This window comes from Elephantulus edwardii, unplaced genomic scaffold (assembly GCF_000299155.1).
Source record: "Elephantulus edwardii isolate Elephantulus edwardi_28Jun2011 unplaced genomic scaffold, EleEdw1.0 scaffold00080, whole genome shotgun sequence".
Taxonomy (NCBI): domain Eukaryota; kingdom Metazoa; phylum Chordata; class Mammalia; order Macroscelidea; family Macroscelididae; genus Elephantulus; species Elephantulus edwardii.
In genome coordinates, this window is record NW_006399830.1 from 12,559,560 (window position 1) to 12,585,074 (window position 25,515).

The 25,515-nt window shown below is 52.2% G+C and overlaps 1 protein-coding gene across 1 annotated transcript in view; it reads left to right on the plus strand.

Annotated features, from left to right (window-relative positions):
• The first annotated feature begins 366 nt into the window (after window positions 1-366).
• The window catches only part of LOC102845174 (serine/arginine repetitive matrix protein 3-like), a 38,280-nt gene continuing 13,131 nt past the window's right edge, over window positions 367-25,515 (plus strand). The window contains exons 1-10 of the mRNA XM_006889794.1: window positions 367-599; window positions 9,574-9,675; window positions 20,748-20,876; window positions 20,960-21,040; window positions 21,371-21,400; window positions 21,798-21,860; window positions 21,970-22,005; window positions 24,223-24,273; window positions 24,812-24,916; window positions 25,245-25,422. Of these exons, the coding sequence (XP_006889856.1) occupies window positions 367-599; window positions 9,574-9,675; window positions 20,748-20,876; window positions 20,960-21,040; window positions 21,371-21,400; window positions 21,798-21,860; window positions 21,970-22,005; window positions 24,223-24,273; window positions 24,812-24,916; window positions 25,245-25,422 (1,008 nt within the window). The remainder of the gene's footprint in view (window positions 600-9,573; window positions 9,676-20,747; window positions 20,877-20,959; window positions 21,041-21,370; window positions 21,401-21,797; window positions 21,861-21,969; window positions 22,006-24,222; window positions 24,274-24,811; window positions 24,917-25,244; window positions 25,423-25,515) is intronic.

Here is a 25,515-nt window from a genome sequence, read left to right on the forward strand (position 1 = left end):
CTCGTGCCAGCCAGAGAAGGCCACCCAAAGGTGGCGGCTGTCCCAAACAGCCCCCCCCCCCCGCCCAGGGATGACACCTTGAGTTGATTCCAAGTTGAGAGGCCTGGAAGCCACAGGCCCAGCCTTTACAGACAGAGAAAGTCCCGCATCAATCCCTGCTCTCGAGCTGAGGTGTGACCCGAAAATGCAAACCAGCCCCCTCTCCGCTGCTGGAAGCGGATTAGCGCTGGGGTGGGCCTGTAAATCTCCGGGGATTAACTCGCGCAGAGGAGTTTAGCAGGTGGCCGAGAAGTGACCATCCCGCCCCGGGTCTGTGTCCGCCCCGCAGGTCCAGCGACCAAAGCCGGCGGCTCCGGATCCTGCGCCATGTCCTCTACTGTGAATAACGGGGCGGCCAGCATGCCACCCCCGGCCGACGCCGCGAACGGCTTCCCGCAGCCGGGCGCGTCCTCCGGGGCCTGGCCGCGCGCAGACGAGGACATGCGCGCCGCCGAGCCCGGACTGGTGAAGCGCGCGCACCGCGAGATCCTGGATCACGAGCGCAAGCGGCGCGTGGAGCTCAAGTGCATGGAGCTGCAGGAGATGATGGAGGAGCAGGGGTGAGCGGGCTGCGCGAGGGCTGGGATCCAAGGGCGGGGCCAAGAGGCTGGGGCGGGACCAGCGGCGCTGGGCGGAGCCTAGGGAGCAGGTAGGTGCTGGGCGGAGCCTTGAGTTGTTGGGCAAGAAGCTGGGGCGGGGCCAGGGGCATGGGGCGGGGCCTTGGGGAGCTGGGCAGAGGCTGGGGCGGAGCCACTGAGCAATGAGCCGGGGGCCTTAGCACACTGGGCCAAAGGCTAGGGCAGAGCCTTGGGTTCGGACGCTTAGCAAGGTCTGGGGAGGAGCCAGGGGGCACTAGGGCGGGGCCAGAGGGCGCTGGGCGGAGCGAGGAGAGGAAGGGTTGGGAAGGAGCCAGGTGGTGCTGGGCGTGGCCTGCACATGCTAGTTGGGGCGTGGCTTGAGGTGGGGCCAGGACTCATTTGGGCGGGGCCTGATGCCTGAGGTGGTGGTTGAGACCGAGCCAGGAGCAGCGTCCCAAGAGCCTGAACTATCTGGGGTGAAGTAATGCAAGCCAAGTTCACCTTTCATCAATCCATAAACTGTCTCAGTGTCCACACTATGTCAAGCTCTGACCTGGGCTGGGATTTGCAAAGATCAAACCTAGTCCCTGCCCTCCAGAATCGTTCAGTCTAGATGGGAGAGAGAAGCTTGTCATCAGTCATCAATGACAATAGGCCTCCATTTTCCCTTTCATAAAATGAACGAGTCTAGCTGCACTGGTTCTACTGGACCCAGTGAGGTTAACCCTTGGCTGATAACCAAAAGGTTGGTGGTTTAAACTAACCAGCAGTTCCCCGGGAGAAGGATGTAGCAGTCTGTTCCCGTATGGATGTCCAGCCCTGAGGACCTTGCGGGGCAGTTCGGTTCTGTCCTGAAGGATGGCTGTGAGTTGGAACCAACTCGCGACTATGAGTTGTGGGTCAATACCAATGAACAAGAAGTTCAGAACCAGTCTTAGGTCCATACAAGCCAAGGCTGTGCTGGACAAAGTTGGCTCCCCGGGGCCAGACTGGAGTCACTTCCTATCCCCACAGACACATCCCCATACACCCGTCTAGGAAGGGAAATGGGCATGTTCGTTAGCAACTCCACCAAGAGGCTAAGTAAAATCGGGTGATAGGACTCACAGGGCAATGTGTTTCAGGGGCTCAGAGAAGATGTAGAAATGGGCCATGAAGGACAAGTTTACCAGACTGAGAAGAAGGGTAGGTGAGAGATGTACAGCTTCTTAGGACACCCACCAGACATTAAGGATGTAGGGAGCCCTCCCAACCAGGTCTAGTGGAAGCAGAACAGCCGTGACATGCAGAGCTGGAGGCCAAGAAATAGAAAGCAGGATTTGCTCCTGTGAAGCCCCAAGGGCCTGGAAGTCCTCTAAATACTAGCAGGTGGACTGCTGAGGAAGAAGAGGCAGGGAGTGGGGCTTTCCCATCAGATCTGTGCTGACAGCTCACTGAGATGCCAAAAATTCCCTCCAAGTGGGGAGTGGGTTGTTCCTAGAGTCACAGCTGGGCCAGGCCCTGCCATGGCTGAGGGTCCTTGTTCTCTGCACGACAGCCCCTTCAAGCTACACTCTTGTCTGTCCTGGGATTCCCCAGGAGGCAGCCAACACCTAGGCCACCCTCCTATAATACCCAGAGGGCACAGCAGGTCGAGATAACCCCTGCTTGTTCATGTGGCCACCAGGCTACCAGGAGGACAAGGACAGAGCTGAGCCAGGCACCAAGTTGGCTGTCAGACAGGACTACTCTGAAGAGAAGAAAAGAGAGGAGTCAAGGATTCAGTCCTCACTTCTGGCTATGGGGAAGTGGAGGGGCCCCTGTGAGGGGGGATGCAGATGGATGGGAGGGTGCTGAAGAGCAAGGAGGCCCCGAGCAATTGGTGAGCTGTGGATGTGAGAAAGGGAAATGGGAGCCCAGGGCACAGGGCTGGGCAGGGCGAGGAGTGGCGGATCCTCCCACAGAAAGAACCACAGGACTTTCATTAAACCTGATAATATGTAGGAGACTCTGGGAGTGAGGGGAGTGTGGGCAGGTGGGTGTGACTAGGGAACAAGAGGAATGGCAGGGACAGACAGGGGACAGCCTTCAGAGCTCTATTCTTGGAAACCCCCCTCCCCCTCACAGAGCCCTGTGCCTCCCGGAGCCCAGCCTTTCTGGAAGGCACCTCTCCTCACAGAGCACCCAGCTTTCACTGACCTCTCCATCCTGAAAGCCTGTCACCTCCCAGAGCCTCTGTCCTTCACTGAACCCCCATATCATACCCCTCCCCTACCTGAATCGCATCCCACTCCCTAAGACCCCAGCCACTCACTACACAGGTGAGGGTCATTATCAGGAGAGGGCAGCCTCGGCAGGGGGTGGTGGCATTTGGCCATGTCCTTGATTCCAACCTTTCCTTTCTCCCACAGCCCCTGGGCATCAAGGTTCTCACTTCCTAAGGAAGAACCCACTAGGTCTCCACATGTGCAGTCAGGGTCCTCAGGTGGCCTTGGAGACACCCCTAAATCCGGCTCCTGAACTATCATCCCCACCCACTTCTCACTCCTTAGTGGACATTTGGTCAGTGGAAGGTCCAGCCACTTTGACCCAGAAAGCCTAACCCATTTCTCTCAAATCAACTGTGACTTCTAGTGACCACTGAGGTCACAGCAGAACTGCCCCATGGGGTTTCCAAGGCCATCTTGACAGAAGTAGACTTTCTCCCTCAGAGTGGCTGGTGGATTTGAACTGACAATCTTTTGGTTAACAACCGAATACTCAACTGTGCCACTGAGGCTCCTTCACTTGAAGTCACTTGTAAACTAGGGATGGTGGCACCTGCCTCCAGCATTGTTCTGGGATTCCCCTGACGTAAGATAGACGCAGGGCTGCCCCTGCCCCTGGAAGTGATCAATAAATAGCAGCACCTTTGCTCGGTTGTGAAATCCAGTCATTAATACCCATTCCCAGAAACATTGCTTCATTTTCTTTTATTCATCTGGTTCTCCAGCTTTTGACAAATATTCACACCACTCTTTGGGGTCCAGTACGAAGCAGAGTTCCTCCTTAATTTTGATGGATGGCAGTTAATTCACCTGGGATTGTTGCTGCTCTTAGAGTCTCCTTCCCAGGGGGCCTCTGTGTGTACCCTGCAGTCACCACCAGATGCGGGTCTACTGAGTTCACAAGCTGTATGACATGGTAACCCCACCTTAGCCCCACACATCCCCCTACCCCACACATCTTGTCACACCCCTTTCCTCTGGGAAACAAAGAGGTGCACAGAGCATGGATTGAGATCGCATGCCCTCCTCTCCCCACTGTGTTTCCTCATCTGGGAAATGGAAATCATAATACTGCCCTTTCCTGAAAAGCTGAAACAAAGACCAGACTTGTGATCAAGGAAGTGATTCCTTGATCACAAATGCTGACCTCTGACCCATAGGGGTGTTAGCCTTCTGTAAGCATCTGGTGATTCAAACCTCAGTGTTTAGCCATGATTATTGTCACAGGGCAAGCCGAGAATTCTTTGCAGGCCAACCTAGAACTGTCCAGGTCTTCATGGAACCCTGGGCTCTGTCCCACTGCCAGTGTTTATATTCTCCTACAGACACCTGTGGAAAAGGGGCCTGGACACTTCCTTCCTAGGCCAACCTGATCGAGGGCCCTGTGCCTTTAGAGCAGCCCCCCTCTGTCTGCCTTCCAGGGGTCTCTGAATGGGGACAGGGAGTGCAGTGCTATATGTCCTGGGCTGGGGACAAAGGCAGGCTAGTCTCCTGAAAGGAAGATGCTCGCAGAACACATCACCCCATCTTCCAGAGCCCCAGCCATCCAATGAGCAAGCCAGGCTAAAGGACTTCCAGGCCCCCATGTCCAAGCCTGAGGTTAAATGAAGCCTGAGGTGGACACTGATGGTCCAGAGAGCTTGGTGAAGCTGGCTTAGAGGCATTAACACACTGACCTGAACCACATGCACCAGCCAAGTGAAGATGGCCTAACAGGAGATGGGCGAGCCCAGCCTTTCCCGTGGTGGACGACTAAGCAGCCTAAGTCTGCAGTCAGACCCTTAGATGAGGTCAAAAGTCACTCTGGGGCACCCAAGTAAGAAGGTGAATGGGATGATGCTCCCCCCGCAAAGCCGTCTTCCACAAAATATTCAGTAGGTCCCAGCCATTCTCCTTCTTAGACATTTATTAGCTATTTCTTTCCTCTACCTCCGCTCCATCTTCAGGACTGCTGTCTAGTTCTTCTCCCAGAACCTTTGCAGGAATCTAACACAGCTCTCCCTGGCTCCAGCCCCTCTCTTCCAGCCAAATGAGTCATCTGGCCCAAATCTTCAAATTCTCCCTGCCTCTCCACCACCAGTCACTGGTAAGGCGGCAGGCAGAGTGCCAGGTGCTGGGGAATCAACCACAAACCAGCCTCGTTCCCTCAGGGAACTCCCAGACCTGCACAGGATGCAGACAAGTCAACACCAGTAATTATCAGAGCGTGAACGGCCTATCAGGATCTGGGAGGTACAGGTTGCTATGGAAACAAACGCTGGCACCTAACCTGGTTAAGGGTATCAGGCCTGCTGTACACATCCAATGAGTCAAACCTTTGTGTTTAGCCATGATTATTTTCCAAGAGTAAATCTAGAAGTTAATTTATGAGTCAAAGGAGTTATTCATTGTTTTGAGGCTTTTGAAGAGAATTGCCAAATTGTCCTCTAAAAAAGGATGGGGTCAGTTTGTGGATGCTTGTTGAAGGAACGATGGGAAGGAGCTGGGACAGATGGAGAGAAAAAAGATACAAAGAGAAAACAAGGCACCAGGTTCACGTATAAGTCGAGCAGGACAGGCTGGGCCTGCAGTAGAGACAGATAGTGATGGTGACCTCTGTGCCTATTTTGTCACCATGTTTTCTGTCAAAGACAATGACCTGAAGGTCAGGAAGAACAGAGGGAAGAGTGTGGGGAATGATTCAGCCACAGCCTCTTGGACACCAGCTGTAGGTCAGGCTTGAGCAGAGGTTGTCAGGAAGTTTGAGAGACTGGGAAGCCGCTGTCGCAATGACGCAGTGAGAGACAGACGGCAAGGCCTGACTCCAGAGCATGGCAGCAGGGATGACAACTTTAGTCCCCGCCCAAGACGTCAGGCGGGGTGTGGTGTGGGGGGCACATAGGAGGTTAGGAGTGTCCATTCCAAGTCCATGCTAAGTCATTGGCAGAACTAAACCGTGGATCAGTCACTGGGATCCCAGGCAAACTATTTGACACCTGACTTCAAAGAGGTGAGGATAAAAAGCTACAAATAGGTGGCTTTAAAGAACAAAATTTTCTTTTTTTAATTAATTTTCATGAAAGTTGACAGAGATTTTGGATTTCCATTCATTCATTGTTGCATTTTTCTCACTGCCCACCCCCTAGCCCCCTAATTCTCTCTTCTCTTTGAAAAGTAAAAGAAACATTTTTTCATTGCTATACAATCCCTTCCCCCAAAATCCACTCCACTGTGCAGCCTTCATTCTGGACTCCTGTCATGACAATACCTAATCATATATCCCTTTTAAACAGTTATCTCCCTCATCTGTTTCAATGCAGTATACATAATTTATCCCATCTCTCTCAGTCTCCCCCCAACCCTGATATCAGTCCCGTTTTATAACAGTCACACTATGAAATATTTGTCCTTTTGTGTCTGAGATATTTCACCCAGCATAATGTCCTCCAGGGTCACCCACTTCGTATAATATTTCATGAGTTCCTTGTTTTTCAGTGCCGCTTAGTATTCCGTTGTGTGAATATACCACAGCTTCTCTACCATTCATTTGTTGATGGGAAAACTTTATTTCTTGTTTGAGATTGTTGTTATGTGATTAAGAGTTTATTCTGGCTCCTAGAGACCTTGTGTGTAACAGAAAAACCATGGCCTGACCCCATACTATTCTCACAATCATTGGTGTGCTTGAATCTATGGTAGCAAGCACTCCGTCAATCCATCGCACGAGGGTCCTCCTCTCTCTCCCCAACCCTGCACTTGACCAAGCTTGGCATCCCTCCTGATAACATGGCCAAGTGCATGAGAGGAAATCTTGTCATTCTCATTGCTGAAAAGCATCCCAGTTGTACTTCTTCCAAGACAGATTTATTCTTTTTTTCTGGCAGTCTATAGTATATCCGATATTGTAGCAATATGGAAATTCGAAGGCATCAATTCTTCTTTGCATTTCCTTATTTATTGCTCAGCTTTTCCTTCCTTATGAGGCCACTGAAAACACCATGGATTAGGTGAGATGGACCTTAGTCTTCAGTGTGACATCTTTGCTTTTCAGCACGTTAAAGATTTGCTCAAAGCACTAAGTCATTTGATTTATTAATGACTGTTTCCATGGGCATTGATCAGGAACCCAAATAAAATTAAACTCTTGACTACTTTGCTGTTTTCTCCATTAATCATGGTTTTGTTGATGGGTCCAGTCGTGAGGATTATTCGTCTCTTGGTGTTGAGATGTAATCACCCTGAGGGTTGTAGTCTTTGCTCCTCTTCAGTAGGTCCTTCAAGTCCTCTTTACTTTGAGCACGCCTGGTTGGGTCATTTGCATATGTTCTTTACACACGTACAGGTTGTTGGTGAGTTTTCTTCCCATCATGGTGCCACATTCTTCCTAATATAACCCGGCTTCTCCGAGTATTTGCTCGGCATGCAGGTTGGATGTTGGTGGTGATAGGCACTGTCACATTGACCATGACACACAGAGACCCAAGTAGCAGATCTGAACTTGGCCCTATCGTGCGCCATCATCATCATCTCCAGCATGCCCACTGTGGGAGTAACTGTGTTAATCTTCCTCTCTTTGACTGACCCTTTTCTTTCCCCAAAGTAAAAAAGTATCAGCCTGACATCATTTCCCAAAGACTGGTTCATCCTGACAACATGCCCACAAGATGTGAGAAGTGTCACTATTTTGCGTCAAAGGAGCATTCTGGTTGCACTTCCTCCAAAGACGTCTGTCTATTCTCTCAGCAGTCCATGGAATAGTCAATAGTGTTCTCCAACACCAAAATTCAAAGGCATCAGTAATTCTCTAGTCTTTCTTATTCATTGTCCAACTTTCAGATGCCTAGGGGGAAATTGAAACTACCATGGCTTGCACTTTAGTCTTGAAACTGACATCCTCCCTCCTTGGCAGTTGAAAGAGATCCATGACAGCAAATTGGGTAAGTACAGTGAACAGATCCAAGCCTGAAACATATTTCCCTAATTTAAACTACAAGGCACACCCTTGTTTGAACAATTAATTGCTTCTTGGTCTACATACACATTCCACATGAGCATAGCTAAGTGTTCTAGATTGCTATTTCTAATTTATATGGTCCACATGGTAAAAAGTCTTCCATAGTCAGTAAAACATATGTAAACCTCTCTCTTTCTGGTATTCTCTGCTTTCAGTTAAGAGCCCTCTGACATTAGCAATGACAAAAGGGGATCTTCCAATGATGGATTATCCATCTGCCATTAGCAATGATGAAACCTTGCCCTGAATCCCAGAATTTCTAGCACTTCCTTGACAATGTACTACTCTAACAATTTTAAAATAATCTTCAGCAAGATTTTCTTTGCATGTGAGATTATTAATAGTATTTTATAACATTCTGTTGGGTCACCTTTCTCTAAAACTGGCATAAATATTAATCTCTTCCAGTCAAATTTCTTGGCATAGAAATGACACTTAGTGTTGCATGCATTTGTTGAAACATCTTAATTGGTGTTCTGTCAGCTCCTGGAGCTTTGCTTTACGCCAACGCCTTCAGTGCAGCCCAGATGTCTTCCTTCATTACCATTGGCTCCCTATCATGTACAACTCCTGAAATGGCTAAATGTCAGTCAGTTCTTTTGAGTATAGTGACTCTGTGTTCCTTCCATTTTCTTTTGATGCTTCCTGTATTGATCAGTATTTTTCTGTTGAATCTTTCAACATTGCAACTCAAGACTTGAATTATTTTTCTTCAAATGCTGAGCATTTCCCTCCCTTTTGATTTTATAGCCCCAGGTCTTTGTACATTTCACTAAACTATTTTGCTTTGTCTTCTCAAGGCACTCTTTGAAATCTTCTGTTCTTTGGAAAATCTTTTATTATTTCTTTCATTCACTTTAGTTGTCCTAGGTTCAAGATTAAGTGTTAGAGCACCTTCTGGTATTCTTTATTTCTTCAGATACGATGTCCTTGGCATCATCTCACTACCCATCAGGTCTCTTTGGTCATTAGTATTCACTTTGATGAGGAGGCTACAAGGTCCAATCTAGGACACTGGCTTTAGGGAAGGGTCCTTCTTTGTCTCTTGTCTTCTGAAGCTCTAACGTTTCTTTGTGTTCCTTGACTGTAGATGTATCTGTCCTCTCCCTGTGTATCTGTATCTATTCAGCTCTTTTTATAAAACAAGACTTAGAAGGGTCTAGGGTTAGAATCCACCCTACTCCTCATAACATGAAAACAAGCTTCGATTTCCAAACAAGGTCATATTTACAGGTACAAGGATTAGAACCTCAATATCACCTTTTGGGGTACCAATTCAACCCCCAAAGGCTATGTGTTGTGAGGAACAGCTGTCATTGAGTCCAGGGGAAGCAGAAAAGGCCATGTATGAGTCAAGTCCAGGTTTCTCACTGCTCACCTGGAATGTCACGGTGACGCTGGCCCCCAAATCACAGGAAGGTCTGCTTTGGGAGTGGAGGAAGGCAAGGGGAGGAATTTAGCTTCACTGGAATGGTCTCTATCTCTAGGAATAGATTTACCTTTATGTTTGTTTCGTTGGCTTGATTTAATGCAAATTGGGTAGGCTTGGGGTTCCCTCAATGCCAAGAACCTTTTTTGGTCCTGCGACCTCAGAAAAGTCCTCACAGCCTCCTGGAAGGTGCACCATGCCCAAGGGCTGGGCAATGGACTGGGGAGAGATGGGCAGGGGGATAACCAAGGCCAAGACAGCACCCTCACCATCTCTGTGTCACTACAGGTACTCGGAGGAGGAGATCCGGCAGAAGGTGGGAACCTTCCGGCAGATGCTGATGGAGAAGGAGGGTGTGCTCACCAGGGAGGACCGGCCTGGGGGCCACATGTGAGTGCTCACCTGGCCAGGTGTGGGGGAAGAGAGAAGGAGGGTCCAGGCTCAGGTAGCAGTTAAATGCCAGAAGGACCCTTCTAAGTCCTTGAGGGAGGCAGAGGTGTAAGGAAGAGAAAGGTGGGGGGAGGGAATGGAGCTCAGGGTGTGCTGCTAAGCTGGTGGGGTGTCCAAGGACCTCCTCCTGGTTCTTCTCAGCGGTGAGAGGGACAGGGAGACAGCCAGCTCCCAGCTCCAGAATCCTGGGCTGCACATCCCAAGAAGTGTCTCTAGTCCCTATGTACCTCAGTTGTTATAACCTGTAAAATGGGCTCCAGATTAAGTGTGCACTCTGAACAATAAGAAGCAACACCCCAAATGGCACTGCCATGTGGACAAATGCTTGACAGTTAAAGAAAGCCGGGGCCTTTCTGGGGACCCATCTCTGCAGCCTCTCGGAGGATCTGTGTGCTATGATCCTTCCAGGAACGCTTCAGGTCAAAGAGGGAAGTACTGGGACCTCATCTCAGGTGAGAGAAGAACCGTGAAGTGCTCAGGTTGAAGCCCTTGAGGGCTACAAATGGTTTGCTCTCGAGTATTAACTGAGAAGCAGCTCTGGGGGCCTCGTGTTAAGCGGCTGTACTGCACTCAGAAAGGCACACTGCTCAAATCCATCAGCTGCCCTTGGGAGAAGGATGGGTAATCTCCTCCCGTACAATTGACTGCCTCTGAAAACCTGCTGAAGGATCAGCTATGAGCCGGTTCCGACTCAATGGGACATAACAAGAACATGAACTGAAAAGCTGGCGGTTGAATCCAGCCCAGCAGTTCCACAGAATAAAGACCAGGGGTGATCTCTACTTCCTAAGATTCTATCCATTGAAAATCCTCCAGAATACAGTTGTGCTCTGAAGCGGGTGGGGTCACGGTAAGTGATGCGATGGGCAACTCAGTGATGACGGGACAGGGTGGACCCGACAGTGAGTGGAGCCAGCTGCTGCAGCGGGCCAGGCACAGCCTGTCCCTACAGGCATTCAGCCATGGCCGATGGCGAGCTGAGTGCCACGTCTGATACATGGCATGCACTCAGGAAGCCTGGTTGCGTCCTCTCTGATGGGCCTTCCATTTGACCAATCCTGAGGCCCCCATCCATCATTAACATAATGGGCTTCTCTGGCTGAAAGCAGAGCTGAGATTGGATGAGGGTCTAGAGTCAAAGCTGCTGGTCATCTCCTTGAGAGTGGGACTGTTTCGGGTGGGTTTGTCTTGCTAGGGCCCTAAATCCCTGTCCACCTTCACACACACAAAAACAAGCCAGTGGTGGCATCTTGTGAGTGATTTCCTTGTTACGGTCCTCATACGGGCAAGCAAAAATGGGAACAGAGGACCCCTTGATGGAGCGGCCCTCCTCTTCAGGTCTCTGAATTTCTGGGAGTACACTAAGGATAGGAATTCCCCACCCCTACCTACTTAACCCCATCTCCCTGGCCGGGGGCAGGCTTAGAAGGAACCACGAGCTTGCAGGAGATGCTGATAAATGACCTGAGGAGCCCGGCTCAGCCTACCCACTCTCTCTTCCCCTCCAGACCCGAGGTGCATCTATCACCAACTTCTCTTTGGCCTCCCAGAGCTCGCAGCATCATCCGCCTCACCAATGCCCTTCTAGTTACCTAACCCCAAGCACAGGGCCAGGCCTTCTCCTTCCTTCTCAAACTTCCTGACAGCCAGGACGTTGCTCTCAGCGGCTGCCCACACCACCCACCAAGCTGATCTGGGCTCCTCAGATAACCTCAGAGCTTCTCAGGCACTCCCCTCTCCTGTTCCTCCTCGACCCAGTGTGAGGGCAAGGAGCCTCCTCTGGCTCCCACCTTCTCTGAGCCTTTCGATGAAAGCTGCCCCCTCTGCTTCAAGGCTGAAGAACCTCCCTCTCCCTGCTTCCTTCTTAATTCAGTTCCTGTCCTAGAAAACAAATCCCTCCCTACTCTATTTTCTCCTCCAGCAACTATCTCATATTTCCCCCTTCCTTTCTTGGTTATATTTCTGTGGACAGTGCATTGTGTTCATAGTCTCTGTTCCCTGAGCCATGGCCGTCTGACTTCTGTCCCCACAACTCTTAAAACTTGCTTCTACCCCTGGCCACCAGGATCCCACTTACCACGGCCAACATTGCACTCTCTCTTCTGGAAAACTATTTTCTCCCATGGCTTCCAAGACAGTTTTAGCTGTATCCTTCCCCCCTGCCTCCTTCCTAGATGTTAGTTTTTCACCAAGGTCTTGTCATGTTCCCAGGTTTCTTCTCTGCACCTCCCTCCCCTCTTCTTCCTGGAAGAGCTCACTGTTACCTAATCTGAACTCTTTTCTAGTGACTGATACCCAAATCTTTTCCATTAGTTCTTAGCTTCTCTTTCTTTGAGAGAACAGGAATGAAAGATACACTTAAGAACATGAAACCTTAAAAACTTGGCCATGGATAAAGAGTGTCTGTAATAAAAAAAAAGTCTTGCATGTCTGAGCCTCGTCTGTGTTGTGCACGGAAAAGACGACAGGAAGGTGGGAGCCTTGCTCCCTGGCTGGAAAGGTAAACCTCCAGCCTAAACCCAAGAATTACTGACAACTCCTGACAAGAGGAAACACCACACACACATGAACTGTTTAGTGGGTGCTCAGTGGGGAGAGAGCTGGGTGCAGACTCTGGTGGTCAGTTCAACAAAGAGGCCCAGAAGAGCTCTGTGTCCATGCAGACCTTGTACTCTGGAGATGTCCTGGAAGGAGGGGATAGCAGGGTCCTGGAATCCCACCAGGATATCAGCTACCAGGAACTTGATTGGTTTTGTTTACTGCTGTATCTCTGATGCCCTAGTGAAAGAGCATCTCAGTCAATTTCCCCTAAAACCTCAATTTCTTCATTTATATGGTAAGGGGATTGAAGCAGAAGATGTCTTCTAGCCCGAACAACTTCAAATGGTATGAAAATAGCAGGACAGTCAGTGATTGCAGCAGGTTAAAGAGGCTGGTGGCAGCCCGGATAACACAGGCTGGGGAGCTGTTTGTGGTGCTGAACCCAAGGCTGCCTTGCGGTGAGGCACAGAGCTGTGAGGTAGAGGTGACGGAGGGCTGGCGGCAGACTGGCCGTGGACCTTTCTGTGCACCTGGCGTCCGGTCAGGTCTTCACTTCTTAGCTCAGAATGTGAGCAATGGAGAGGGTGTGAGCCCTGCCATCAGGCATTCTATGTGTCTAAACGTCGAAGTTCAACGTTGCCTTCCTGGATCCTGGGTTCCAGCCCCACTGCATCTCATCAGTGGTCTCAATTCCTTTATCCTTAAAATGGGGGTATTAGTGCCTACCTCATAGGATTGTTGAGATTAAATGAGATGGTGAGGGCCATTGTGAGGAAGAGCTTACCGAGACCCGTACTGCCACCCACTGGCCAGTCCTGTCCACGTGCTTTCAGGGATGCTTGGCAGAGGAAGTGCTGGACTCACCGTAACTTCTTCCTCCCAGCCGGGCTCATCATCTTCTCTGCCAATGAGGCAGTTCATGCAGGAGTCTCTGGGACTGACGTCTCAGGCTTCCTGGCCCTGGCACCTCCACATAACACTGACACGCTGGTACTTTTAAGACATAGAGAAATTCAGCCCCTCCTAAAGTGAAGACTCAAAGCCATGCCCTAAGGGAGCTCTGGTGGTCCAGTGGCAAGGAGCTGCAATCCCGAAGGTGCATGGTTCGAATCCATCATATGATCCGCTAGAGAAAGAGGGGCGATCTCCTCCTGTGCCAGTCAGATCCAATTCGATGGCACACAACAAGAAAGAAAAAAGAACAAAGCCATGCCCAGACTGAAGGGTCTCTATAACTGTTTAGGGGGAGATGTCTTTATTAATTTCAATTCTCCATGGACTGGGGGAGTCCATACTGTCTCCTACCTCCCAGCAGAAATAACAGAGGCAGAGTGACTCCCAGAGCGTTGTTCCCCAGGGATCCTATTCCTTCAGTTAATTAATTGTTCTCAGTAACAGTGTCCCTCTACCTTTCATGCAAACATAAAAGTGTCACTCTAAGGGAGCACTAGTGGCCTAGTGGAAAAAAGCTGTGCTGCAATCCTGAAGGTGCACGGTTCAAATCCACCAGATACTCACTGGAGAAGGAGGGGCAATATCCTCCTGTACCAGTCAGATCTGACTCAATGATACACAATGAGAAAGGGGGGGGGGGAGCGGGGAAGAATGTCATTCCAGTGGTGTCTGGTGGTGGGAACCAGAAGAAGATTTTTGAGATAAGGTATAAAGGAATCAGACAGATGCTTGAAAACAGACCCCTCCCCCTTCCCTGTCTGGAGATCCCTTCCCTGTCTGGAGAATGAGTCAGATACATGACTTCAGTGGGAACTTGGAGAGAGGCTGTGGAGAGGCCCTGAGGCAGGACACGCTTTCCTCTTTGGAAACAGACTGGATAAAGGGAGCTCTCATTTAACTGCCTCTGAAAACCCACTGGAGGGTCAGCTATGGGTCCGTTCTGACTCGATGGTACTCAACCACGGTTTTCCATAGATAGATGTCTTCCCACCATTTGTGAAAAAGCACCCCCCCATCTAGCCTTCTTTGCTCCCCTCTCTCAGCATCACACAGCAGCCAGCCTGACCTGCTTCAGCCCCCAGCTCTGGCCTGCACACTCCCACACCCACTGGACCTCAGGTGGAAGGGCTCTAGTTCGTTCTGCATAGATTCAAATATGTTCCCATCATTCAAGGCTGTCTCTCCAAAACACCTGGCTAATCTCCCTGGGATAAAGGTAAACTCTTCAGTTCTGTGGAAACTCTTTGGTTCACTGCCATTGAGTCTGTTCTGAGTGCGATGGTCCTCAGTCAGGTGTCTGAGGTCGTAAGTCTTCACAGGAGGAGAATGTCCACCTTTGCCCTGAGGTTCCTAACGTCTGGCTTTTTAGTTAACAACCCAACCTGTTATACACTTTGCCACCACAGTTCCCTCCTTTTTGGAAGATATATGAGATGTTTTTCCCCCTCTACTTCTTCCAGCCGCTATCAGTTCTTTTTGTTTTCAAGACTAATGCGCATATTTTAAAAGCGTGGGTATATAATATAGCAAAATACTTGGGAGGGAATTTTTGGATGCTTGTATATGGAATATAATACTCATAAGCTACTGCCTATCACAAACAGTGGGTAATCTGGTGTATTTCCAGTCTTCCCACACTCCCTATGCATCTGATTTTCTATAACATGACCGTAGGCAAGTCCCTTGACCTCTCTGCCTCGTTATTTTATGTGTTAATGATGATGCCCATGTCAGAGGCTTGTTCTGAGTGTTGATGTTACTACATGCTACAGGCTTCATATGGCACCTCTCCTGTGAGTTAACTGTTTGCTGGGTGTTGTCAAGCTGGCTCCTGGGTTCGCAGAGAACACACTAAGTGCCTGTGTCGTTGTGCTCCCTGCACTAAGAGCTGGACGAGAGGCTCCAGGCGTACCCACCTGCTTCTCACACGTCCATACCCCTTGGCTCCAGGCAGGCACGGCATGGTGGCCGAGCACATGAACTGAGAGGGCCAGCCCTTTGCCTGGAATCCTTCCCTCCTCTGTATGCACTCACTCAGCTGTCAATTGGCCATTATGCTCTTGGCTAATGGGAAACAGAAGCAGTTAATTAGCGGGACTGCTGGCATGAGGACACACGTGTGACAGGAAGGCTTTTTCTGCGGGAAGCATTGCCTTCGCCACTGCCCAACCCTCGTGTCCGATGTGGTGCCTGGCATTCAGACTGACCCTTCACAGTCCCTCTGGGGCAGACCCCGGACCAACTTCAGCCAGCTCTGTGGACCTCGGTTTGCTGTCTGCCAAGGAGTAACCCCTCCCCTGCCTACTTCACACCGTGGTGAAAAGTAAGCTAGAATGCAAATGCGAGCCAAAGAGCGGAAAGCATTAACCACATGTTAGAGACAGCAGGCACTCCCACAACTGTATCTATAGAGTGGAGAGGAGACAGGCAGGCGAGACAATCAAACCCCAGCTGACACCTACAGCAGCAGTTCTCAAGGTCAATTGAACAGGTGAACTTCGCGTTTTACTCCAAGGGCCTAGCACTACAGTGGGCATCCATTTACCTCTCTGAGCCTCAATTTTTTTTCTCCCAGGATAGTCAGGCTAGAAACCATTCTGAGTGTTCATGGGCTGAACACTGAGTGTGGAAGTAGCCACTTCCTCTTTGCCCTGATGCCTCAGGTACAGCAGAGCGGAGCCTCAATTTTTTCATCTATCAAAGTGGAAAACACTCACGGCCGTGAATTTGAGTCTGGCTCTTGGCAACCTGCCATCAGCTTTCCAAGGTTCTAAATCTTCACAGGAGGAGACTTCCCACGTTTCTCTCATCCAGAACCCTGGGAGACTGAAACCACTGACCCAACGCAAAGTACACTACATCGCCAGGGTGTCCTCATAAGACGGAAGATAGAAGATGATTTCTCTAAGTGAGGAAATGGCTCTGAATGAGATTTGGAAGTGGTTTAAACATTAGCAAACATTATTATTAGTGAAGCCGTCATCCAGAAGAGGGAAGACAGGGAACTTGGGATTCCAGCCCGTGGAGATATTACAAAGCACACGCAATGGTCGCAGCGGTATACAGTCCATAAAAGAGGTCCCAGCCCAGGTCCATTTATAACCCTGAAGCTTCCAGGGCACGTCTTACCAAGGGTTCGGAGACCTTGTGCTGCTTCTAGCCAGGCCTGCTACTGTCATCCCATGTCTGTCTATTCATACTCCCAGCTCACAACATAAACAACCCAAAACTCCCAGCAGGACAAGAGAGTTGCTGTTGTTGTCGTTAGATGCCGTTGAGTCAACGCCAATTCATGGTGACTCCATATACAACAGATCCAAGCCCTCCCAAATCCTGCATCATCCTCCCAATCTCTGCCTGTTGGTGCAGTCACTGTGTCAGTGACCTCCCAAGGGTCTTCCTCTCCTTTGTCGATCTTCTACTTTTCCAAGCATGATGATGTCCTTTCCCAAGGCCTGACCTCTCTGGATAATGTGCCCAAAATATGTGAGACACAGTCTCACTGTCCTTGCCTCGAAGGAGCACTCTGGCTACACTTCTTCTGAGACAGACTTCTTTGTTCTTTTGACAGTCCCTGGGATGCTCCGTATTCTTCATCAATATCATCAAAGGGGGAAAAAGTCATCAAAGGCATCAATTCTTTGACCTCCCCAATTCATTGCCCACCTTTCGCATGCATCTGAAGGAAGCTATGGGGTGGGGAGGACACCATGCTTGGGTCAGGTGCATCTTAGTCTGTAAGTTAACATCCTTGCTCTTTAGCACTTGAAAGAGATACTTTGCAGCAGATTTGTGCAAAGCAATATATTTTTTTTAAATTTCTTTTCTGCTGCTTCAATGAGTGTTAGTTGTGGATCCAAGCAGAATGAAATAATTGACAATTTTTATCATTTCTCTATTTATCGTGAAGTTGTCTATTGATCCAGTGGTAAGAATTTTTGTTTTCTTGAAGTTGAGATGTCATCCATACCAAAGGCTGTAGCCTCTGATGTTCAGCAAGTGCTGCAAGTGTTCTTCACCTTCAGCGAGCAACGTTACATCATCTGCATAATGCAGGTTGCTGATGAGTCTTCCGCTAATCCTGCTATTGGATTATTTGCTCAGCTTAAAGATCAGATAGGATACAACCTTCACACATACCCTTCCTGGTTTTAAATTATTCTGTTCAAACAACTTTTGAGAGGCACCAAATGATAAGGCTGTACTAGGAGACCAGCTAACAGAGTGGCCGAGGAGATGTGGGGAAGATGTCTGTCCCCTGAGGGCACAGGGAGGGAAAGAAGGGGCAGCAAGGGGAAGGGGGGACTGCTAAGGGCTCAGCCTCTCACCTGGGGACAAGTTAGAAATCAAGAAAGGATTCCTGCAGAAGACAAAGCCAAACTTGAGATGTGCTCATTTGTAAATGACCTTCATTGTTTCTGGGTCCGAATGAACGGAGGCTCCCTCCTTCCACTGGCTCGTCCACGCAATAATTAATTCCGTGTGTGAGGAATCAGACATTTGTGTGGTTTTGTAGGGGATCATGGGCTGAGGGACAGGCTGAGGAAGCTGGAGGGGACAGGAGCCTACTGGTTTCCAGAAGGGGAACATGGGGAAGGCAGAGAAATGTAGATGAAAGGGAGGTGAGAGGTGTGTGAGCCTGGGGGAGTTAGGGAGGAGATGACAAAACTGTCTCCTCCATCACCCAGCGAAACCTCACCAGCCTGTGTGACTTCAAGACTGCCAGGGACAGATTGGTGTCCAGGAATTGAATGACATGCTTGCAATTGGCCTCAAGACTAGCAAACTTTGTTATATTTATTACATTCCTTTTTTTAGTCGATTCCTTGCTGGAGGTTTATCCTTGAGTATCCTTTTTCCGCTTCCCTGTAGCTGTAGTCTTCTTGCCCTTGCGCTGTCTTTTTTTCACATATCACAGACTCTCTTTTCCCTGGAAGAGACGCTGTCAGTGTGCAAATGCCTCTCAATAGAGACTCCTACATCTCCTAGTGGTGACCACTTGTGGGACAACAGTCCGAGCCAGGCCCAGTGTCCTCCCCTAGGCCTCTCCTCGAAGCCGGGGGTTTTCTGCTTGCTCTGTGGCTACAGAGGCTCAGTGCTCAGGGCCTTGCCTGGAGCCAGACCTGTTTCTGTGACTCCAAAGCTCGTGTCAGGTCCTGGCTTCCCTGGCTCTGGACGGGGAACAGCAGATGGGTGTGAGGGTGGTTCTGCTGAAGCCAGGACTGAGCTGCCATCTGGGAAGAGGACTGCCTGAGCTGGTGTGGGGTGAGGAATGGAAAGGGCTGGGGCTTCCAGAAGGAGGGTCACTTCTGGGCATGTTCAGTTACAGAAAGCAAGATGGTGCCCAGCACTCATTGATTGTTAGCTGCTGTGCGGTCAGGTCCTGGCTAGTGGCAAACCCACCCCATGCACAACAGAACCCTGTGCAGTCCAGCCCTGCACTGTCCCCATCGTCAGCTCTGGCCTGGGCCATTGTACTGGTCAATGACCCATTTCTGTGAGATCACCAGGCCTTTCTTCCTAAACCCCCTTAGTCTAGAGGCCCTACTGAAAGCTGTTGTGGGTCATGTTGTTGGCATTGTGTGCCGCTAGGTTGGAACTGATCCATAACTGATCCTCCAGTGGGTTTTCAGAGGCGGTGGAGATTGCCCATCCTTCTCCTGTGGAGCAGCTGGTAGATTTGAACCGTGTGCCTTTGGGATTGCAGCACAGCTTCTTACTTGGCCACCAGAGCTTCCTGTTGTGCACACACTTTCAGATGTGTGGTTCTGTGTGTGAGATGCCTTCCCTGGCCAGGAGGTGAACCTAGGCTCCCATACAGACGGCAACCCTAGAAAAGCCACAGTGGAATCAGGCTCCCAAGGGTTTTCAGTGGCTGTTTTTTTTAAGACGTGGTTTGCCAGGCCATTCTTCTGCAGTGTCTCTAGGTAGACTCGAAAGGCCAGCCTTTTGGTTAGCAGCTGAACACGTTCACTGTGTGCACCACCTCTGGACTCCCAGCATCCCTGGCCTGCTGGGGGCTCCTCCAACCACCCTGTAAGACTGTTCTCTTCCTCCTCTTGAAGAAGAGGCTCAGGGAGGGGGCCATAACAGAGGCAGGTCACAGCACAACTCAAGAGGAAGCAGCAAGGGCAGGTCTGCCTGGTGTCTTCAAAGCTGAAGTGCTCGTCTTACACCCAGCCGCCTGGAGGTAAAAAGAATCTCTGTGGAAGCAGCATCTGTGGCCCAGAAAGGCTGAGGTGCCTGAACCAGGCGCAGGGACAGGAGGCGGCCATCCCTGCGGAGCGGAGGGAGCGCTCAGCAAGACGGATGAGCCCATCGCAGGCAGCAGGCGGGCAAAGTGCCAAGGCGCCAGGCAGTGATTGATGAGGACATCCAGACAGCAGCGAGATGAGCAGCGGCCTCTGGGGGCTGCAGGGGAGGCTGAGGAGGGGCTATGAATATTTCAGAGACTCAGCAGAGCTGGAGGGCTGAGGGGTGTGGGGGAGGGGAGGCGCCCAGCCCAGAGGAGGGGGCTCTGGGAGATGCCTCAAAGAGAGACAGAGGAGGGGGGCTGCTGGGAGATGCAAGAAGAGGCCCTGTGAGGGAGAGGGTCAGAAGGGAAGGGGCTCCAGGAAGGGGCATAGAGGCATAGTGTGGGAGGTAGGGCAGGGGAAAAACTGGGGCAGAGGGCTTCACCAGGGGAAAGTCTTGGCTAGGGGGATGTCTCAGAAGGTGAGAATTTAGGAAATGGGTGTGAAGGCTGAACCTCTCCCTTCTTTTTTATTTGTTCTGGGCTGTCAAGGCCAGGCCAGGGCCAGAAAGGAGCTCCCCACAAGACAGTCTCCATGTGGCTGTGGGGTCAGTAAGAGGCGGCAGGAGGCCCAGTGCCTGGACTGGCCTGGACAGGGTCTGGCTAGTAGGCACATGAGCCTGTGTGGCAGGGACAAGGACCCACCTACCAGAGACAGGGGCCATGGACTGGCAGGGACAGGGCCCCAGCTGGTGAGGACTTCAAGTTGGCAAGGACAGAGGCCTGGCTGGCTGGGAAAGTCAGGGATCATGCAGGGTCAGGGGCCATGGACTATTGGAGACAGGGGCTCAGCTGGTGGGGACGTCAGATTGGCAAAGGACAGAGGCCAGGCTGGCTGGCAGGGTCAGGGGCCATGGACTAGTAGGAATAGTGGCCCACCTGGTAGGGACAAGGACTCAGCTGGCAGGGAAAGGCACCCCAGGCTGGCAGGGACAGGACCCTCAGGATGGCCAGGACAGGGGCCCAGCTGATGCAGACAAGAGCAATGGACTGGTGAGGACGAGGGGTCGGCTAGTGGGTGACAGGTATCTCAGGCTGGTGAGGACAAAGGCTCACCTGGCAGGAACAGGGACCCCAGGCTGGCATGGACAGAGACACCAAGCTAGCAGAGACAGAGGCCCAGCTGATGAGAACAGGGATCCCAGGCTGGCAGGGACAGCGATCCCAGGCTGATGGCAAGCAGAAGACCAGTGGTGGTGAGTGTTCCTGTCACCCACTCCCTCAGCATGGCAGAGACCCCACGGTTGACCGAAGGTGCCGACCCGGGCCTCGAGTACGCAACCTTCGACGAGGATGACGGCCCAGTGGACTGTGACTGCCCTGCAGCCTGCTATCGTGGACAGCGGGGGTACAGGTCAGCGGTGGCCGGGTGTGGGGCTGGGGCGTAGACCCGTGGATGCCCCTCACCCACCCCCACCCCCGACCCTTCTCACCCAGGACCAAGCACTGGTCCAGCAGCTCGGTGTCACCCCCTCCCAAGAAAAAGAAGAAGAAGAAAGGAAGCCACCGGAGGAGCCGGTGAGAGGCTGGGGGTCCGAGGGGTTGCTAGTGGGACCTCTCTGGGGGTACATATCCCTCTGTCCCCAAAACCAGACATGTGGATCCAACTAGGCCCTGTTCCATCCACCTATTCTTGGTTCCCCTCTTCCCTCCCCTGGAGGTCTTGAACCCACCACCACGTGAGTTACTGGGGAGGAGAGGGTTGGCTGTGCCTCACCTGTTGGTTCCCTCAAGATGTTCCCTCTTCTTCTACCCTGACCTGAGACCCTGGCAGGGCTCAGAGGCCCAACTAACCCTGCCCATGTGTCTGTCTGTCTGTCCTTCCTTTCTCCCTGGGCATCACCTCAGAAAAAAGAGGCGACTAGACTCGGAGTGCAGGTCAGTGAGGGAGTGGGGGAGGGGCCGGGAGGCAGGGGTGTCCTGGGAGGGAGAGATTTGGAGTCCATCCCCCAGAGGCAGGAGGCTTAGCCCGCCCCCAGCCTGAACCCTGGGCATCACCAACATGCCAGCCTTCCCTCAATAGATGCTGGAAATCCCATCCATAGAGTCTGTGACTTTTGGATTGCAAACAGTCCTCTGACACAATGCCAAGAGGGATGGAAGGGTGACTGGGGCAACACAGGCAATGCCCATCTCTCACCCTTGGGGCCCCTCCCTACTGTGGGGCCTCAGGTCCCAGCTGCACTACAAGCCCCAGGCTTCCCGCATTTCCCAGCGGCTCCTGCTCCCCTGCCCGGCCCAGCCTCACCAGAGCCCACGCTCTCTGTGCCCACAGCTGTGGGAGCGTCTCACCCCTACGCAAGAAGAAGAAGAGCGTGAAGAAGCACCGTAGAGACAGGTACCCTTGCTCTCTGCTCCATCCCCCCCAGGGCCTCCTCTCAGGTGAAGATAAGGACAGCTCACGGGGTTCACCAGGGGGCCTAAGAGAACCTCTTATCACCTTTCAGGTCTGATTCTGGGTCCCAAAGGAAGAGAAGGCACAGGTGAGCAGTGCCCTGCAGTGAGGTGACAGGAAAGGTATGGATAGAGGCTGGTGCTCCCCCGTCAGGGCTGAAGTCTGAAGGAAGCAGTAATGAGAGGGTCTTGAGGGGGTACAGAAAGGGCAGGCTCCTCCCCCTGCCAGCCTCTCACTCTGGGTAAGGGCTCCTCCCCAGAGCTAGGTATGAGATTAGGGGATCAGGAAGGATGAAGACCAATCATTTGAACTTTTGCCTGCCCCATGAGTCAGCTTTGATCCGATTCGAATCCCTGTGCTGTCTTGGCCTCAGCAATGTCCAGACAACTGTCAGTAGGTGTCCAGGGGATGTGTCTGTTCAAGTACCAGTAGGAAATCAGAAGCGTCAGGCCCCGCCGCGCTGTGCAGAGAGCAAGGAGCTGCCAGGCAGGCCCTGGGTGAGCTAGGCAGACACAGTGGGTAGGCGGCCAGTGGATGAGCTGTAGCTAGAACTGGGGTGTCTGGGGCAAATGTCAGCCCCCAACGGGCCTGAGTGTCAGGTCTTCAGGTCATGGAGCTGGCTTGCATTGAGGTGGAGCTGGGAGTCCGCATGGGGCTCTGATCAAGGCAGTCATTTCAACATGGATTGAGGAAGGGACATGCAGGGATCCAATCAGAATCAGGGTGGCCAAGGTGGACAAAGGGATGCTGAGAAGGTGGAGAACTCAGGGCATAGAAGCTCTGTCACAGCTCCAGTGTGGCATCCCAGCCAAAGCCCGTCCCTGGCCGTACTGAGGGCAAAGGCCTATCCTTGCAGTGAGTGGCAGTTTCCCCAGGATCACTTGCTGGGTAGTGCAACTCCACTCCACTCACTTGGTTGCTGTCAGAACCAACTCACAGTTGACCCTCCAGTGGACCTGCGCTGTAAATCACTGGGGGGTGGGGGGGGTGGGCGGTGGCCCATCCTTCTCCTGAGGAGATGCCAGTGGATTCAGACTGCCAGAGGCACCACTTTGGGGCTAGAGCACAACTCCCTATGGACTCCATCGCCAGAGCTCCCTGCTGGGTACTGGGGGAACCTAGGCTCCTCAACTGGTCTTTCCAGATTCCTTTCATTTCCTCCTTTCTCCATAAGGGCCTGTGTGGACCCTTCCTGCCCCCTAGTGGTTACACGGACCCTCCAGCCAACTGACATCAAAGGGACCTAGATAAATCTTGGGAGGCCAGAGCTAGGACAGCTTTAATCAGGGAGGCTCCAGTCTCAATTAGACAAATTGGATTCCAGAACTTAAACTTCTGCCCTTTGGGCCTGCTCTCATCCATTCTGCTCCTGTGGAAACATGCTTCACAGGGAGCTCTGGTGGCCTAGTGCTGTGCTATCCCAAAGGTACGCAGCCACCAGCTGCTCCACAGGGGGAAAATGAGCCATCAATCCCCTCTGGCCCGATTTCCTGACTCAGGAAACCCACTGGAGGGTCAGTTGGCTCCGGCTTGACAGCACACAACAGCCACCATCATCACCATGGGGGCTCGTCCTCAGCACTGGCGAGCTGAGGCTCTGAGCTGGAATCTGGTGACCAGAGAGATGGGGCTGAGACACCACAGGGACTGAGGATGGGGTGGGGCCTAGTCAGAACTTTCTGAATCTTTCTTTCTTCAATAGATGTAGCTGTGCTGTGGGGGCTGTCCTAGAGTAACCCAGGGAGGGATATAATCTTTGGGCAGTATGAGATATGGTTCCAGAGGAAATCCCCAAAAGCAAGGGGGGCTGTACCCAAGAGAAAGCATTTCCTTCCTAAATCCCTGATTGGCTGGTCCAGGCCTGAGCCACTTGAGACATCATGGATTCAGGAGGGGGGGGCATATGTGAGGTGTAGAGAGGCCATTTCCACACACGATACACGGTGGTCTATGCCAAGGCCCACGCCAAAAAGAAAAGGAGTTACCCTTTATACCTGGCCCAGACCAAGGCCCTGAGGCTAACACATTTTAAAGCAACATCCCCTTCTTCCAGGGTCTTACCACCCCATCTAATCCACTCAGAGTAGTGGCCAGGGTCCTTGGCAGGAAGTAATCCCAAGGTCAGGACTTACAGAAGGAAGGGCTGGGGACCAGAGAGTGGCGCAGCAGGAACAGGCAAATTGGAACCCACCCTCCAGTGAGGAATAAATCTCAGTTCTGCAGCCTGGGTACAGGGGGCTCCAGGGCTCAAAGGTCATACCCTCCTGTCCGCCTCAGACTTCACTGTGATCTCTGCTATCTGCAGATCTCGAAGCCCCAAGAGCAAAAGAAAAGAGAAAAACAAAGAGAGGAAGAGGTGGGTACCCTCCCCCACTCTCCAGCCGGCATCCCCATCCCCCTCAAGCATACCTAGTAAACCTGGACTCTAAAAATCACAGAATCTGACCTTGTAAGTACCCTTGCCCAAGTGGAAAAATTGAGGCCCAAAGGTGAAGCCAGGGATTTCCAATGTATCTGTGGCCGAGCTAGATCTCAATGAGGTCTCTTGTCTCTCAGCCCAGAGTCCTTTCAAGGTCTTTTGACTGAAAAGTCCTACTCAGTCCTGTCACCCACTCCAGTCAGGGCTCCTGTATGGGCTAGCACCCCTGAGGGCTGAGCCCCAGTGAGGGGCTGGCACAGTCTAGAGAAACGATTACCTTTTCCTGAGGCTCACAGACAACGCAGATGGAATAACTGGCTCTGCGCCCTGCGCCTGCCTCATTAGGGAACCCGGGTAGGAGCCTGCAGTGCTGGGGCCACAGAACGTCCCTATGATTCCCATGGGGAGGTCTGGCGACTTGGGACCCAGGTTGGGCAAAGCTCGGATACAGGCTGACTTCTCTTCCTTGCGCCAGGCTGCACGGGGAGTCCCCAGGCCGGAGGTCCCATCGCCACAGCAGCGGCAGCTCCCATAGCCCCTCCCTCTCCTCCCACTACAGCGATTCCGGGTCACCCAGCAGGTAGGCGCTGGGGCTGAGGGGCCCAGAGGGAGTTCCAGGTTGGTGTTGTGCTTGGTAGTGGAGGGGCGAGAGCGAGCTTGCCAGGGCCTAGGAAGTGGGCTGGAAGAGGAGTGGACAGGCCATCCATCCAGCTTTGCACGCGAGCGATAGTGCCCACCAGAGGGTTTGGAAGGGGAGGAAGAACTGGAAATCAAGGTGTGGAGGGCTCAACCCCGTGGTCCCTGCAGCGTGGGCCCTTGCTCTCTCTAATGGGTGCAGGGGCGGAGGGGAGCAGCGGCTGGTAAAGGTGGGCGTCCCACGCGGGCTCCCTGGTGACCCGTCCCCACAGGCTGAGCCCCAGGCCCCGAGACGAGGGGCGAAGGACAGGCAGTCAGCGGTCCAGCGGGAGCCGGTCGCCTTCCCCGTCCGGTGGCAGTGGATGGGGGTCGCCCCAGCAGAACGGCGGCAGCGGGCAGCGAAGCGGAGCGCACGGGGCGCGCCCGGAACCTGCGCAGTCCCCGCCCGATGTACGTACGCTTCACGGTCCAGAGCGGTGAGCGCGGCTGGGAGGGGGTGGGCGGAGCGAGCGACGGAGGGGCGTGGTCACCATGTAGTGGGCG